General features: G+C 36.0%; 3 protein-coding genes across 3 annotated transcripts; 2 read left to right on the top strand and 1 right to left on the bottom strand.

Annotated features, from left to right (window-relative positions):
- The first annotated feature begins 8,052 nt into the window (after positions 1-8,052).
- On the top strand, positions 8,053-12,128 carry LOC132190393 (SPX domain-containing protein 1-like). The gene is made up of 3 exons (XM_059605367.1): positions 8,053-8,519; positions 9,973-10,099; positions 11,626-12,128. Exons 1-3 carry the CDS (start codon positions 8,232-8,234, stop codon positions 11,979-11,981), a joined length of 771 nt encoding a protein of 256 aa, XP_059461350.1. The 5' UTR covers positions 8,053-8,231; the 3' UTR covers positions 11,982-12,128.
- A 1,714-nt stretch (positions 12,129-13,842) lies between these two features.
- LOC132189914 (probable carboxylesterase 6) lies at positions 13,843-15,456 on the top strand. Its single transcript, XM_059604752.1, has one exon. It carries the CDS (start codon positions 14,132-14,134, stop codon positions 15,065-15,067), a length of 936 nt encoding a protein of 311 aa, XP_059460735.1. The 5' UTR covers positions 13,843-14,131; the 3' UTR covers positions 15,068-15,456.
- LOC132189915 (protein BUNDLE SHEATH DEFECTIVE 2, chloroplastic-like) lies at positions 15,173-17,052 on the bottom strand. Its single transcript, XM_059604753.1, has 5 exons — positions 16,973-17,052; positions 16,787-16,881; positions 16,626-16,689; positions 16,402-16,498; positions 15,173-15,589 (listed from the first exon to the last, which is right to left on the bottom strand). The coding sequence occupies exons 1-5, from the start codon at positions 17,028-17,030 to the stop codon at positions 15,511-15,513; spliced, it is 393 nt and encodes a 130-aa protein (XP_059460736.1). The 5' UTR covers positions 17,031-17,052; the 3' UTR covers positions 15,173-15,510.
- Positions 17,053-17,980: the final 928 nt, after the last annotated feature.

Consider the following 17,980-nt stretch of genomic DNA (forward strand, 5'->3'; position numbering starts at 1 on the left):
AGTTCCCAGAGATATGATACATACCTAGGTTTGCCAGCCTTGGTGGGGAAATCTTGTATTAAAGAGTTTAAAGGGATTATTGACCGAGTTTGGAAAAGATTGCAAGACTGGAAACTGAAACTATTATCTCAGGCGGGGCGGGAAATTTTGCTCAAGGCGGTGGTTCAAGCAATTCCAACCTACTGTATGAGTGTATTCAAGCTCCCAAAAACTCTGTGTTCTAAGCTTAATTCTCTTATGCAGCAGTTTTGGTGGGGTGCCGCAAGCATACATTGGATGAGTTTGAATAAAATGAGTATCCCGAAGTCAAGAGGAAGGATGGGTTTTCGGGATTTTAGATGCTTTAACCAGGCTCTCCTGGCTAAGCAATGTTGGCGGTTATGGAGATCGCCGGACAGCCTAGTCTCCCGTATCTTGTCGGCTAAATACTATGCTCATAGTACAATTCTTGAAGCAAAATTGGGGTAAAAACCATCTTATGCATGGAGAAGCATTATAGGCGCCTGTGACCTTCTTAGGGAGGGACTCTTCTGGAGGATTGGCAATGGAGAAGATACGAAGATTTGGGGAGATAATGGGTCCCTCGCCCATCCACTTTCACTATCCAATCGACCCCCCGAGTGCTGGAACCGGGTGCAACGGTTGCTGCACTCATTGATCGAGATATGCACGGGTGGAATAAAGGCTTGCTGGAGAGGTTGCTTCCCCTGGATGAGATTGATGCAATTATGACGATCCCAATTAGACTGAACTGTATTAATGCTGTCATATGGCGTGAAACTCCAAATGGCCTCTTCACAGTGAAGAGTGCTTATCATGTAGCCATGCGGAAGGAAGCACAAAAGCAGGCCTGCAGTTCACATAGCAAAGGCAACAAGAAGATGTGGGGTACATTATGGGGTCTTAAAATCCCCAATGCTGAGAAGAATTTTCTATGGCGAGCATGGCACAAGATTCTACCAACCAAAGTAAATCTTTGCAGAAGGAAGATAATATTGGATGTTCTGTGTCCTGTTTGTGGACGAGAGGCCGAGACAAATTTCCACATCTTGTGGGACTGTCCATCTGCCAGAGATGTGTGGAGTGCAAGCCTAAAAAAATTCCAAAAGAGCTCCCTCGACAGGCCAACGTTTGGGCGAGTGATGGAGGAATTTTTTTAGACTTGCGATGGAGAAGAGCTACGTTTGTTTGCAGGGATAGCTCGAAAACTGTGGCAGAGGAGAAATGAATTCGTCCATGGTGGACCCTTCTTCCACCCGAATGCTCTAGTTCAACAGGCCAAAGACGCTCTTTTGGATTATTCTGCAGCAAATTGTCGAGTAGTAGAGTCCCACTCAAATTTCGAAGAACCTGATGGGGGTAGGGGTGTTGGGTAGCCTTCGGGTGGCCCATACCACTGCCTGCATTCCATCTGGGAGAAATTTGAGATAAGCGGGATAGGATGGGGTTCTGGAGTGAAGTTACGACTTATGTCTAGTAGGAGTGCAGTGTATTCCTATTTCTCTAGTGATTATTAATAAAACAGTTACGACTTTTTTTCAAAAAAAAAAAAATGGTCAAACTACTATAAAACTTGTTAAAGACTGACGGTAAAAATGGTAAAAATCAATTAAAACTAATTTTTACTTAATAACTCATAAACAAGTAATAAATATAAACGGTCATAAAAGTTATATCTCATAACCAAGTAATAAATACAAACGGTTATAAACCAAAATGGTTAAAAATGATTTTTATTTCTCATAAAAACTCGTGAAGATATTATCAAATGATAAAACATTTTCAAATGATTGAAAAATGAATGTTTGTAACAAATATTACAACAATCTCCCACATGTTACAAACATTAGAATAAAAGGAGATTGAAAGCATGCATCGATGTGATACCCGAATGTTTTAACAGCACCTAGGATAAATAAGTAGGAACTTAATAAATCGTGGTAGAGTTAAACTCGTTTAACCAAATCCACAAGTTAAACAAACTTATCATCCACATAACTTTCTCAAAAAACAAAAAATTAAATCAAATCAAATAAATAAAAAGTCAAATCAAATCAAATAAAGAAAATTTGGTTGTTCTATAGCGGGTTGGTGCCTTATACAGGCCATGCGCCTCTGGGTTTCATGAGTGTTCTAGAGACTTGCCAAAGTCTCATAGGAAACGGCACCACCTCCACACTCACATAGGTAGCATCCATCAAGAATGTGTGCAGAGAACATTTCATCCCAACAAGTAGGGACTATGGACCCATTAAAAGTTTTAAATTCATCCTTACTCACTCTGCATCTTTTGTTATTACACCATAAAATGGCTTTCATGAGCGCTCTAGAGACCTACCCAAGTCTCATAGGAGATAGCACCTCCACACTCATATAGGTGGTATCCATCAGAAGTGTGTGCAAGGAACACCCCATCCCAACAGGCAGGTACTATGGACCCATTAAGAGCTTTTAGCTCATCCTTAATCACTCTGCATCTTGTACTGTCTTACACCATAGGGATGGACTCATCACTAATCTTTTCCACAAGATAGTTAATAAACATAAATTAATAGTACCATGTTGTGATCACATGTGACTTCGTTTCCCATTAAACCTCATTCATGGGATCTCCAATCACAGAAGTTGGGTATCAATCACAGTGTCATAATTTGGGTATTAGTCCTATCCCCCTCAATGCTTCTCTCACTAGCCTTCTTACTAGTGGCTTGGTCAAAGAATCTGCAGAATTCTTTATGACCTCACAAAGTCCATGGACATTACACCGGTCTCAATAAGCTGCCTCAAAATATTATGCACTTTTTCATTATAAATTATTTGCTCGAGCTTTGGCAGCCTGACAATCATAATAAACACATAGATCCAGCTATGTTAGCATATAAAGGCAAATTAAATAAATTAACCAATAGGTTCTTTAGCCATTCATCTTCAGTTCATACCTTCTCCAAGGCAATTAACTCTAACTCCATAGTAAACCTTGCTATGCAAGCCTTTTTTAGGACTTTCAAGAGATAGCTCCTCCAGCTAGAGTAAACATATAATAGCCATTAGTAGGCTTTGCTCATCGGAATCAATAATATAGCAGGATAATTACAATAAGACAAACCAAAATTAATTGTGCCCTTTGAGAATCTCAACAATTTAGAGATAGCATCACAATAGCTCAATACCATGATTATGAGTATATCTACTCAATTTACTAACAATATATGTAATACCAAGGCATATACAGTTTGTCAAAACAACAAGCTACCAATAATTTAGGTGGATAATAAAAGTGTTCAAATCTTTTAAGCATCTTTTCAACATAATATGTAAGAAATAAAATAATGCAATCATTATCCCTAATAACTTTAATGTCCAAATTGACATTAGCTTTACCTATGTCTTACATATCAAAATTAGATGCAATAAATAATCTAACTTTATGCACAACATCAATGTTAGTTCAAAATAAGCAAGTCATCAATATATCAAAAATAAATACTGACACATTCATTATTGTAAAATTTGTTATGCATTTACTTGCACCATTAATCAAATATGCATTAGACAACATCACATAGTCAAACTTTTCATGCCATTGTTTAGGAGCTTGCTTTAATCCATACAAAGATTTCACTAGTTTGCACACTTTATGTTCTTGACCGGGGATTATTAGTCCCTCGGGCTGCTCCATATAAATCTCTTCATCATTTAGAAAAATAACTTTGACACCCATTTGATGTACAACAAGTTTATAAATATAAGCAATAGCAAAAAACATTCAAATAGATGCAATTTTAGTAACCGGAAAATAAGTATCAAATAATCAACATATACATTTACTTGTAGCTTTTAGCTACCAAGTCTACCATGTACTTATCTATTGTATCATCCGGTTTAAGCTTAATCTTAAACACCTATTTATAACCAATTGTTTTGGTCTTAGGAGGTAATTTAACAAGTTCCCAATAATGGTTAGACATAATTTATTCCAAATCATTATTTATAGCTTCTAACCAAAAAATACATCAAATAGATTTAATTGCTTCACCATAATATATTAGACCATCATCAATAATATAAGTAATAAAATCATTACCGAGATTCCTTCCGTTCTAGCTCGCTTGCTTCTTCTCAATTCTTACACACCATCAACAATTTATTAGAAGCAACAGAAAATTCCTATTTCCTCACCACGTGAGTCCCACAAGTCATTTTTCCATGACTACATATATATTTTGTGCCCTTGTTGACTTTTTTGACTATGTCATAAGACGGAGGTCTTTATGTCTGCTACTCTAGTATGTTGCCTATGACTATGATTGATGCAGCCTAAAGGGACATAATTGGGAAAGCGATTGGACCAAAGTTGAGTGGCATGAGTGCAAAGGGAAGACTATTCGATAACACATTTCTGAGTGTATTCACTGTCGACAGGTTAAGGCGCTATATGATAATAGCGACATAATCATAAATACATCATGGTATTTTAAGGGTAGGTCAAACATTCTTCTGAGTTAACTCAAAAGGGATTAGAGATGTTTGATCTGATGTATTCGAATGAGTCTAGGGCATAACGAGACTTTTTTTTTGTTTAGGGATGTTGCTATGCTGGTCTTTTTGATAAATATTTGGTATAGTGCTCCCACCCTTCTTATTTAGGTGTACTAGGTGGTCGCACAGTCTATTTGCAAGTATGAATAATGAAAAATATATTGAGAGATGCATGACCAGGTCGTGCCCATTGTGTGCGAGTGAGAGATGTTAAAAATAAGATAGGCGTCCACAAAAAGCATGCCTCTACGTGTACAAAGCCAAGTGATACAACACTTGGCTTGTAAGTAGGAAACTGACATTGTCAATTATTATTTTTTTTTATAAAAAAAACTACTATCTTCATCTAAATGGGTGATAGTATAAATACTCTCCTATTGAATGGTTTGAAAGATGTATGAAAAAAGAAAAACAGAAAACAACTCTCTCTTTTAATATATTTTTCATTGGTGCTCTTAGACTGTGAATTCTGTATATATTACTTCAGTAATTTCTGGTAGTGTATTCCATCACTAGGAAAAGGAAGAAATTCATTGGAGAATTTGATTGCAATGCAAATAAGGTACTGTTCCATTCCACTGTGCATATTAATTTTTTTAACACATTTTTTGTGGTTTTGTTTTAGATTTAGATCTAGTTTTTCATACTCATATCTACTTGCCTTGATCGGTTTCTCCGCTTTCCATCAAGCTGCGCCAATCAACCAAAGGAATCTTGCGTGCTAGAGATTGGATCTCACATGCCAAGGCGTGTCTTCTAAGGGATGTCTACGATGTCGTGTTCCTCCCCTGCTATTTATGGTAAGGATTTTGTTGTTTTTAGTTTTTTTTGCTTTGATTTTTATTTTTGTTCTTTTTGTCATTTGCGTTGAGGACATATGTTTTCTTCTGACGTTTGGGCCGAGGATGATTAAATCGGGGTGAAAAATTATTTTTCATTGCTAGATAATAAGATTTGAGAAAATGGGTTACATATGTCTTAGACCTAAGTAGATCCGTTTCATAAATGAAGTTGTACATAGGTTAACATATGTTATATTTAATATTTGATTGTAAGAATTTTCTGATTATATCTATAACTTTGTAATTTCATAACTTTTGGCTATGTTATATGCTCTATGATGTTAGAGTTGTTATGCTATTGATCTTCTATCAATGAAATTTGAAAGATTCCCATTCAAAAATAATAATAATAACACGTGATTTTTTTTTTCTAATTTTTTTTTTTTTGAATGGGAATGTTTTGGGGTAATTACTTTTTCCCCATTAACTACAATGCATTGTCAATTTCCCCAAGAACTGCCAACCTTGCTGTCTGACCCTATCATATTACAATTTTCTTCCAAAAACCCTATGTCAGTCAAACTCTTTAAAAACTTTGAAATGACCTAAATATTCTAACTTTATAAATAAAAAATTATTGTCATTATTATATTTTTTTAAAAAAATGACCAAGGTGACCCACGACGGGTCACAAGTGACCCCCGGTGGGTCACCAAGTGACCCAATGTGGGTCACTATGGTGACTCGCTGTGGGTCACTTTCTTGTCTTTTCTTTTTTAAATAATAATTTATATATTTTAACGTTTAAAATGGAATATTCTATCGAATTTAACGAGTTTGACTTGGGCAGTAAGGTTGGCAATTCATGGGGGGAAATTGACAATGCGTTGTAGTTGATGGGAGGAAAAAGTAATTACCCCGAATATTTTAGATTTCATTGATAAAAGATCAAGAGCATAACATCTCTTACAAGTTACATCACAGAGCATAAAGCTCTGATAAAACATAGTCAAATGCTATGAAATTACAAAGTCATAGATACAATCATAAAATTCTTACAATTAAATCTTATCAATGACATCAGTTTCCGCTAATTAACCCATGCACAACTTTAGTTATGAAACATATCTATTCCGGGCATACTAGATCTAAGACATGGGTAGCCCAAATTCTCAAAACTTATTTTTCGGCCGTGAGAGATGATTCCCACACCAATCTAATCCTCCTCAGCCCAAAGGTCAAGAGACAACTCATGTGCTCGACCCGAAGATCATGACAAAAAGAACAAAAAATAAATCAAAGCAAAAACTAAAAACAATAAAACCCCATAAGAAGCAGCAGTAGAGGAGCACAACATCGCAGACATCCTCGGGAAGGCACAACTTGGCACTTGAGATCCACATGTTGGTGCATGAGAAACACTCTCCAGCACGCAAGACTCCGTTACTTGATCGGTGCAGAAGCAATGGAAAGCGGAAAAGCCGGCTAGGACAAGTAGATCTGAGTATAAAGAACTAGATATAGATCTAAAACAAAATCACCAAAACGGAGACCGGAAGAGACTACAAATAAGACATCGAGTTATAGTGCTAAAAATCATATTTTTATCCCATAATGTTGACGTGTCAGTTTCAACTAACTTTTAAATTAGTCATTATTTAAAAAAAATAAAAATTAGTTAATATTGACAAATTTATTGTGAGATAATTAAGAAATCACATCCCCTTAATCATCAACAAAGTCAAACCCCTCTACAATCTCGGGTACCCAATCCCCTCAAATTCCCATCTCAGCTCTTTTTCTGATGCCAAGATAACAATTCCAATAAGATGACAAGACTGAGTTATTGTTTGTTTGTTTGTTTTTTTAAAAATAATAATAATAATAATAATAATAATAATAATAAAACATGCTAATTCTAGATTCTCAAACTTTGAATTTGCTCTACAAAAATCTCCTACAACAACTACATGGATTTAAACTTTATGCGTGTCTAAGTTCATAAAAGAAAATATTATTATTATTATTATTATTATTAATAAGATTGTTCTAGAAATTTTAAATATAACGAAATAAATGCATGTATGCATTAATGATTAGACTAAGCTTGACTTTGATCCATTTTACTAAGCTATTTTAGGCCAAACTAATCAAGCACCAATTCAATTGGTTTTGAGGCCTTTCTTGCTTTCCCCCTTGGGAAAAGCATTGTGATAATGCTTTGGATAAACACAACTCTCACATAAATAAAAGGCAAACCATACACTAAATTGTTTCCATCCAACAGTTTTTAAACTTTTAAAATTCAAAAACCACTAACAAACATACAATTATGTTTTCTATTTTAGTTGATTTAAAAAAAAAAAAAAAAGAGTACACAAAATTAATGAGAAAATAAAATTATGATTTATTGGCATACAACTCTTTTGTAAATGAGAAATGAACAACATTTTTTTATTTTTTATTTTTTATTTTTTATTTTTTGTCTATTTCCAGACCATTGTATATAAAAGCACAAGCATCTTTAAAAGAATACGAGGAACATGAAGAATCATAGATAAGATAATATATAAGACATTTATACCTACCTAGTAATTGCCATAGAAACTACAAAAATACACATAAAACGACATGATTCAAACAAAAAGTTAAACGACATGGTTCTAGCTTAACGGTGACACCGGTGGTGGAAGAGGATTAAACCCAAAGATATTCCTCTCTGATGCTTCAGCCCGACGTATATTCCCAAATTCCCCACATTCCGAATATTCCCAATTCCCAAACAGAATTCCTTTATATAATGCAATCTCCACCTGGACCACCTCTCGTGTCTCTCTCTCGCTCCTGTTATCGTTGTCATATCTCAAAACCCAGCTCTGGAACGGCGGTAATCACCTGCGGGCGGGGAGTATGAAGTTCTGGAAGATCCTGAGTAGCCTGATTGAGGAGACGCTCCCGGAGTGGCGGGACAAGTTCTTGTCGTACAAGGACCTGAAGAAGCAGCTCAAGCTCATCTACCCAAAGGAGGAGGAGGAGGAACACCGGAACAAACGGCGCAGATTGGATCCGGAATCCGACGGTCCTGATTGCGCGCCGTCGAGGGAGGTCGTTGATTTCGTTAGGCTCTTGGAGGTCGAGATTGACAAGTTCAACGCCTTCTTTGTCGACAAGGAGGAGGAGTACGTCATTCGACTGAAGGTGATTTTTTGGGGGTAAAGAGGGTTGGGTTTGTAGAATTAAAGAGAACATAAAAGTTTTGAAAAAAAAGAAAGAAAGAAGGCGTTTCTAAGAAGATGGGAATTGAGCTAATTGGTTTGTTTCATGGGTTTCGTGTTTAGACTATGAAGGAATTCGTTCGGAATATGAGAATTTTTAGTTTTGGGGTGTCGGGGGAGGTTAGAGTTGGGTTTTCAGAATTAGGAAAACTTTTTTTTTTTCGTGCCCAATATACATGGGAGTTTGAAGAAAAGTTTACGTTTTTCAGGGAATGGGAATTGGGTGAATTGCTTGTTTCATGGGTTTCCAGTTTCCTGTTAGAATATGAAGAATTGGATTTCTGATTAGAATTTTGTTAGGAAGTTTGGTCGGGAAGATGAGAAACTGTGAAATCGATGGGTATTTTGTTTAGAAATGAGAATTTTATCGTCTGTTGGGAATATTGGGAATCGTATAAATATAGATTGAAGAAGAATAATGATTTCCTCTGTTAAACTATAGTGGCTTGGAAATTTGGTTAAGAATCTGAGTAGTTTTTTTTTTTTTTTCAAAGATTGGCTGTCTGTTCGGCTTAAAAGGCAATGGAAAGCGGATGAAATTCTGGATTGATTATTTTTTATTTTTTGGTGTTTTTCAGTTCATAGTCTGCTGTGGTTTTGTGGGATGTTTGTGTGGTGTGTAGCTTTACTCTTTCTATAAATTTCTGTACGAAAAGATTGGCTAGCAACAGATCACAAAAGATGAAAAAATGGACTAAGTCAATCCAGCATGAAAAATCCTCAAACTCCGTTCTGCCTTGGCCAAATTATGATTGCAATTCCTTGCCATACTGTTTTGTCTCTGGCAGATTATGTTTTTTTTTTTTTTTCCCTTTCCTAAACAATATAAAGGAAAGGAGCTCGGGCAGGTTTTGCTTGCTTGAGGAAGGAGGATGGTTAGCTAAAGTCATTTGTTGCCAAGTTGGGTTTCGTGGTGTTTATATGGCATTATTATGATTGCCACTATACAAGGACTGCTTTGCTAGTTCTTACACTTTGGGCTCATGCTGATTTTAGCTTTTAACTGCCTAAAATTTCTGTGTCTCCAATGTGCTCTTATCTAATTTAAATCTGTACAATTGTCAACTGTCAAATCCTTGTTTGTCCAACAAATCTTGCATTTCACAGCACTATCACTCTAATCCAAGATTCATGCTTTCTTGTTTGGCATTTAATGGCACTCGGCTCCTTGTTGTTGACATGATTCATTTGGGTATTGTCTTAAGTTTCTTTAGAAATATCTTGGTTCGCCTTTTTGTCTGTCTTTGGTTCTATACATGGAACATGTTATTCACTATGGGGTGTGCCCTTCGGTTACGTGAGGATGTCAGATGCATGGACAAGTGTTCTGAACTGAACTTTTAAGATAGTTGTTTGGCTTGTGGTTGAAATTGCAGGAACTGCAAGATAAGATAGCAAATGCCGAGGATTCAGATGAAGATTTGATGCAAATATGGAGAACATTGGCGGATTTTCATGGCGAGATGGTTTTCTTATTGAATTACAGTGCACTTAACTACATAGGTACTTGTCTCTCAGGGCAGTGTTATTAGCCTATTTAATAAGCAATTTTTGGTCAATGCAGATGCATGCTCGTGAAAAACTTGGAATTCAAATTAATTATAGGTTTTAGTCTAGAATTGATTCTTGTAATGATAGTAATGCAAAATAATAATAGATTTTAGGACTAGCCCGACAAACTACTAGTAACATAAAATAGCATACCATGTTTGTAATAGTATGGTAAAGAGAACATGGTAAGATAAACTTGTTAAATATCACGGGTTTAGTTTTTATCCTTGACAATTATTTGGAGAGAATTTGAGTAAACGAATTTTTTTTCCTTTACATTAGCCAAAACCCTAAGTAGCATCTGAAGATGTGAATTCTGTGTCTTATCAAAAAAAAAAAAAAGAAAGATGTGAATTCTGTGTAAATATTGAGTAGGCAAAATGGGCTTTGAGAGATGAGAGTGTTGGAGTGTTTAGGTGTGATGCTTTAACTTTGTAGTGATAGCAGTAATTGATGAGCACGACATATACATACATACATACATGCAGAGATTCATATTGAATTTAGCAAGAAATTTTCATTTGAGTGTGTTAGAGCCTATTTCTTGTGATCCCTCTCAACTTGTTTCCTACAAATGGAGCAAAATTTTTGCAAATATGTGGCTTATTTCATGTTTTATGAGAACATTAATACATTCCGGCATTGTCCTATACTAAGCAAATATAGTTCATTTACTTCCTCTAGTTGGTAAGAATGAATGTCCCTTGATGCAAGTGTGTCACACGAAGTTGAATATATGATATAACATAACATCAGTGTGTTACAAAATTTGTATGTTATGCTAGCTGAACTATCCTTGTGGGGAGTGTGATAAAGCTGATAAAAAGAAAAGAAAATTGAAATACAATGGATAAACATTTGCTTTGTCACAAAATAAAATGATTAATTGTTTGTGTAATTTGGAGGGGGGGGGGGGGGGGGGGGGGCTATACTTGGTTGTCCCCAAGAGGTAGCTCAATCAGCTGGAGATCACGCCTCATGAAACGGAGGTTACTAGTTCGAATCCCTCCTCTCTCTCTTGTGTGGATATGTCAAAAAAAAAAATACTGGCTTTGAATGTTCTAATTGCTTGACAATTTGAGGTTTTTTAGTCAAAATATTGACTCCTTGGTTCTGTATTGAAGGAATTTGTGGGAAAAACTCATCTGTGTTCACTTTGTCTGCAGTGTAAACTATAAGTAATTCTATATGATATAAAACTAATTATCAGTTGAAAATCCTGGATGAATTTTAATACGTATATAGTTGAGCGAGACTGATATAATGTTTGAGATAAAAATTGCAAAATCAGATGTCAGGAAGATAATAGAGATGTTTTTGGGAGGCCTGGAAAAGAAATTGGTCAAATGAATTGATGGTTATTATTGACTGCGGAACGTGTCAGCTCTCTGCCTTTATTATTATCTTTTTTTTCTTCCTATTTGACAACATGGTGGGCATCTCCTCCTCTTTTAATGATCTTGTTATCCTATACACAGGGCTAGTAAAGATACTGAAGAAATATGAGAAGCGAAGTGGTGCTCTCGTTCGCTTGCCTTTTATCCAAAAGGTCTTGCAAGAACCATTCTACACAACTGATGTACTTAACGATCTTGTGAAGGAGTGTCAGGGCATGCTGGATCATCTTCTCTCCAATAATGAACTGGCGAGCCGGGAACTTGCAGAAATCAGGCATATGGAGAGCATGTACATGAAGCTAACGGAATCGGCATTGCGCGTCTTAAAGGAGGTCAGGAGCGGAAGCTCAACAGTGAGCGTGTTTTCATTGCCCCCTCTGCAAAATAATGCTATGGAGTGGAGAAATTTAGCTTTAGTAGAACAAGCAGACGAATAGTTCTGGAGTAGTACTCTCTCTCCTCTTCCCTTATACATGTACTTTACATTGTGAAATTGCGGTTGTATGTAATAACCACGCTCTTGGTGGGTACTTTGGATAATCCCTTTTCCCCATTTGTAGAAAATTTCTGATCTTGAATGTGCTTTTGATCTCTCTTCTAAAATGATGCTAATCCAACTGAAATTGAGGTAAACAATAGCAACGCCAAGCAAAGATGCTGAAGAAGTGATGAAAATAAATTGATTTTTTCTACTGGTTTATTCAAAAAAAATTAATGGGAGAAATTCATTGAGATTGTCTTGTGTTAATTATTTCACTTATTTCAACTTTTTTTTTTTTTTTTATTCTTGTCTTTAGCACTTGGCAAAGTTTTGAGGGTTGTATCTCGCAGTTGCCTGTTGACTTGCATTGCAGGCTGCAGCTGTGCCTTCCATGTTGTTCCCACCTGGTGCCACCAGTCGTGCATTTGCCTTCCTGCTCACCTTGTTTCCTTTTTTTATTCATCTGCTTATGATAAGTTTTCTTGGCAATGTTGATTAGTCTTTAGATCACGATTCATTAAAAAAGAAAAAAAGTTAAGGGCAGATATTACTTAGTAATATAAGTGTGAGATAGGAGAGTGAGCACAGGAAAAAAAAAAAAAGAAAAAGAAAAAGAAGATAACATAATAATATTTCAATTTTTTTTTTTTTTTTGGTTGGCACACTCTTTTTTACAATTCTTAATCGATAGATGTCTTTGTAGGTAGTTACCTAAAGAATAATGCTAAACTTAAAACTCTTTTATAATTCTTTTACGGCATGCAATTGAAAGGTGTTGAAATATTTTTTAGTGGCTAATGTGACTCCAATCACATGCTAACACTTGCCAATAAGTTATAGCATAGTTATTTTTATAAGAGTATCTCCAATGGTTTATTTATTTTGCATTTCTAGCTAAAATAGCTAATAATTCCTCCAAAAATACTCTTCATCCGATTATGCAAAGAAAATGCAAAATCTGTTACAATGTCTCGTCATACGTGGGTTGATACTGTTCATCAACTCATAATTTGTTTGGGTTTGGGTTCTTCAGTCAAGGAGTGATTATCAAGAAGTCAAGCTAGTTTCAAGAAGCGAATTTTCTTCTATTTCCATATTCCTTGATACCCACTTTGAGTTTTATGAGTTTTCTATGTATGCTTATTATTATCTTTGCATTAGTATCTTATATTTCAGCAATGGGTTATGACCTTATGCTATCAAAGAACCTTAATTGGGCTAATACAGCCTTTTTAGATGATCAGAAATTTTCTAAAGTGATTTCAAATTTGAATCAATGAAGGTCCAATTATGTGGGAACTAGTGTGAAGCTCATCTATGAAATTATAATGTATTGTTAATGCCTAGTATTTTTTATACTTTTGATATATATAAAGAATGTGTTTGGACATACTTTTGGTGGAAAGGGATGCTTTGACATCATAGATGTAGTTGTATGTGGAATGCAGAGTGGCAAACCACATGGAAAGGATCTAAGCCATAGAAATTTATACACATTATAGATATATTTTTAAGAAGCTTAATTCAAATAGAGAAAGAATGAACAAATATTTTTAAATGGTCGAGAAAAAAAAAAAGAAAAAAAGAAGAAGAGATAATTGGATGTGGAATGTATTTGAAAAGCAATTAGTTAAAATTAAAAAAGTAGCTTTTAATTAACTATTCATAAGCCATTGTAAATGCTCTAAGACAATGTATGTTTCAAAATCATGCGGAGTAATGCTAGTAGTTATTGTTCCTCTCATGTCACTCAAAAAATAATGTGACTTTTAAAATTACGATTTGATCAAAATTCAATAATGATAAATCATAAGCCCAATGATGATTTAAAAAACGACATCAGTTTTAAAATGACACAAGAAGAATACAAAAATGACTTATAGGATTACTCAATCATACCGAATTCTTTTGAATTCCAACCTAATCTCTTAGCAACACGCTCGGGAACCCAAATGCACTTTACATGACCAACCAAACACCAAAACAACATTCAAGCCGTCACCACCTAACCTTGCAATATACAAAAACTTCTTTTTATCTTCCCAATTATGAACCACTATAACTCCCCCACAACTCTTAGAAACTAGACATAGAAGAACCTAAAAAATGTCCATAGTGGAAGAAGCACCAGGATACCTTCAAGTCTTTTCTGATGGATCTGTAAAACGCTTTGTGCCTGGAATTGTCCCAGCCTCACCAAAGCCAATTAATGGATACAAGTTCAAGGATGTGATCATTGACCCATCAAAGCCAGTTACTGGAAGGTTATTTCTTCCCAGTACTCCAAGTCATGGGTTCTCAGGTAAACTTCCTGTTGTGGTTTATTTCCATGGTGGTGGCTTTTGCATTGGCTCCACTACATGGATTGGCTACCATCATTTCCAGGGAGATTTCTCTGCTGCATCCCAATCCATTGTTCTCTCTGTCGACTACCGTTTAGCTCCGGAATATCGTCTCCCCGTAGCATATGAAGATTGTTATAGCTCACTGGATTGGCTTGGTCACAATGTAGGATCTGAACCTTGGCTTGAGCAAGCTGACCTTTCCCATGTGTTTCTGTCGGGGGACAGTGCTGGAGGAAACATTGCACACCATGTTGCTATCAAAGCCATTCAGAACAACAATTGTCACGTAAAAATCAATGGTCTGTTGCTGATACATCCGTACTTTGGGAGCGAGAAGAGGACTGAGAAAGAGATGGTTGAAGGAGCAGCAGAATCTGTTGCAAGCAACGACATGTTCTGGAGACTGAGTATACCAGAAGGCTCAAACCGTGATTATTATGGTTGTAACTTTGCGAAGGCAGAACTTTCTGCAGTTGAATGGAGTCAGTTTCCGGCTGTGGTGGTTTTTGTGGCTGGCTTGGATTTCTTAAAGGAAAGAGGAGTTATGTACGCAGAATTTCTGAAGAAGAAAGGGGTTAAAGTGGTGAGGCTAGTGGAGGCTGTGGAGGAGTCGCATGTATTTCATGTGTTTCATCCTGAATCTGAGGCAACAAGCTTGCTCCTACGACAAATGAGTGAGTTCATGAAGAGCTATTGACATCCTAAAATGAAATGAAAAGAATTTATAGTCTTCTTGGAATTCAGTGTTCATATGGACTGACTATATATGGAATTTTAAATAAATGAAAAGGCTTTCAAGCAATGAATGGAAATGAAACATCCAAATCAATTTTTAATTTTTGGATCAATATTAAACAGAATCATTTTCCAAATTTGCAGTACTGCCAGTGCAGCCTGCAGAATCCTCCGTCTCCTACCCTAATATGTAATACAGATGACTGAAACAACAAACTGAAATCTACCTTTCACAGCAATTAAGTAGGATAACTTTCACAGGGATGGATAGGGGGGAACTATCATTTTCTGTTGCATGCTTTTGCACAAAGTTGACATACATGCCCCAATAAATGGCTACGTTAATGCATATGTGCAAAAATATAACCATGCTCCGAGGATACAGTGGACCAAATCATATAACTTCTATTCATCATAAGTGCTCAAGAAACCTCCAACAAAACCAGCTCCATTGCAATTTCCACATAACATATCCTTTTTCCCTCTGCACGGGATAAAAAGAATCATAATGACAATGATGCAACAATACTAGTTAAAGAAATAGGTAATGATAGAATAATATATACACATTGACTACTACATCAACAACAAGCTGAAACATCCCCCCTCTTTGATTCCAAACTCGCTCACATTGTGGTCAAATTCTAGCATTTAGCTGAATATAACAAATTAATTTCATGAGAAGAGGATTGATCTAAGAAAAGAAGTTCATCTGTGCTATGTGCAAGTTAACGACTCACTTTTCCCTCTGCCCTCCAATATGAACCATTTTCTGTTGGCAAGAGACCTAGAGAGTCCACCAAGAACATGTCACTCACTAAAGAGTTGCAACAAAAATAACTGCTTTTGGTCATTCTTAATGAAGTTACATCAAACACATTAAGACTAAGACGTTTATATAAACTAAACCATTCTGAAACCAATTTGTTGGGTCCAACTTCAACTACGAAGCTTAGATTTGGGTCCAATTATGTACATCAACTACTCACTTTCTTTGTTTTTTTCTTCTTGTGAAACTCGATACTCGTACATGCACTCACAAGACTCTCCATACTGAAGATGGACCATTTTAATTGAAATAGAAGATAAATGATGAAAAAAGCCATAACTTTTTTCTCTCATACCATGTTAATTACGAGTTGTTCCAAAAGCTAGCTTATAAAAAGGGTCAATTTAATCATTTAATTAATACTTTAATAGCAATGTTAACAACAATAGAAGAAATAATTTATGCAATGGCTTGATAATAAAACATTAAAAAAAAAAAAAAAAAAAGGAAGAACTTGAAGTAATTACCCGCAAAGCCAACATGAATCACCAGCTTTAAACTGTCCATCGAAGAGATCAACAGAATTGACTCCACTACCTTTGCATTGCGAGCATTGAACTGCACCTGCCCATTGGCCAAAATAACTAAAATCTATCCAACCTCTACATATTCTTTCAATTTATCTCCTTCTCATCTTGAAAAGAAGAGAACTTTGCCACGCACAAATGTACAACTACAGTACTAAGCTTACCATTTCCGTCACAGTCACTACAAATTACGCTATTCGGTTTGGCGCTTGGATTACTTTTTGCAGCCTAATTGAATATCAAGCAACATATGTTAGATTATATGAATTTAATTACTTAACTAGTATTTTAACGCAAAAATTTTAAAGGGTATTAAAGGCAGGACCTTAGCTTTCAGATTGCGAAATTTGGTAGCTGGAGAACGTTGGAATCCATCATGTTTAACCTGGCTTTGATTGTTATGCTTGCCCATGCATTTTCCTAAGCATTTGAATACACAGACAATGAGACAACTCAATTCAAGTGAACACAAAATTTGCAGAAGTAACTTCAAAGAGAGAGAGAGAGAGACCTGGTCTTGGTGTGGCTCTGACGGAAGTTAATGGTGGAGAGGAGAGAGCAGACGCCATTGAAAGAGAGCCTGTTGTAAGGTTGAAGAAGAGCAGTAGATTTTTCTTTTCTGTGTGGTTTAATTTATTTGCTTTGAAGACACGTGGCTGAGAATCGGGCCAGGGGTTGAAGATAGGCTTTGGACCATCATGGTAAATGGGTATCTGGGCCAGAAGCCCAATGGATCAGATTGAATGACGTTGGCTGGAATGGATTGGTGGGTTAATGTCAGTAATTGCCCCCTTCCGCTTTTGTTGGGTGTTCGGCCACCCACTATTTTTTAGGTTTTTTATTTTTATTTTTTGTTATTATTATTTTTTAATTTAATATGAGTTGAAACAAAAATGTGGAGTTTTTTGTAATTTTGGTTCAATTCCCGTTAGAGCATGTATATTGTTACTAAACTAAAGAACATGAATAACTATTTTATTCCAATCTTCTCTATTTTTAGTAATAACTATTCTCTTTCATAATAAAATACGCATTCCACCTTCCGTTCCTCCTCCTAGGAGCCATGCGCCGGGGCATGGGTCTGACGCGTTCATGTGACTTCATAAACACCTTCGCAGATATTGCTTTTTTTGGGTTTGGATTTTATTTATGCTTTTTTATTTGTATTCCTACCTTGTGTTGCTTTCTCTAGGCTTGTTTGTGAGGATTCTTGTTGCTGAAAACCGGTTTGCTTCTCCGACAGATCCATCTCGGAAACCATCAGTGCCTTCCTTCCACCGGCATCCTTTTGGATGTCTTGTTTGATGCTTGCTCGTGGGGTACCTTCTAGTGTCTCCGGGTTTTGCTTATTTAACCACTTTTAGTGGCCATTTCAGAGAGGCCCGGGTCATTTATGACCCATTGCCTATTATTTATGTGTATTTCCTGCACTATAATTTTTGTTTTGTGTGTACTGTTGGAGATCCCGTTTGGTGTTTTAATCCTTGTACCCATCCCTTATTTGCTTTTATATATATAT

This window comes from Corylus avellana, chromosome ca8, assembly GCF_901000735.1.
Source record: "Corylus avellana chromosome ca8, CavTom2PMs-1.0".
In the NCBI taxonomy this organism is placed as follows: Eukaryota; Viridiplantae; Streptophyta; class Magnoliopsida; order Fagales; family Betulaceae; genus Corylus; species Corylus avellana.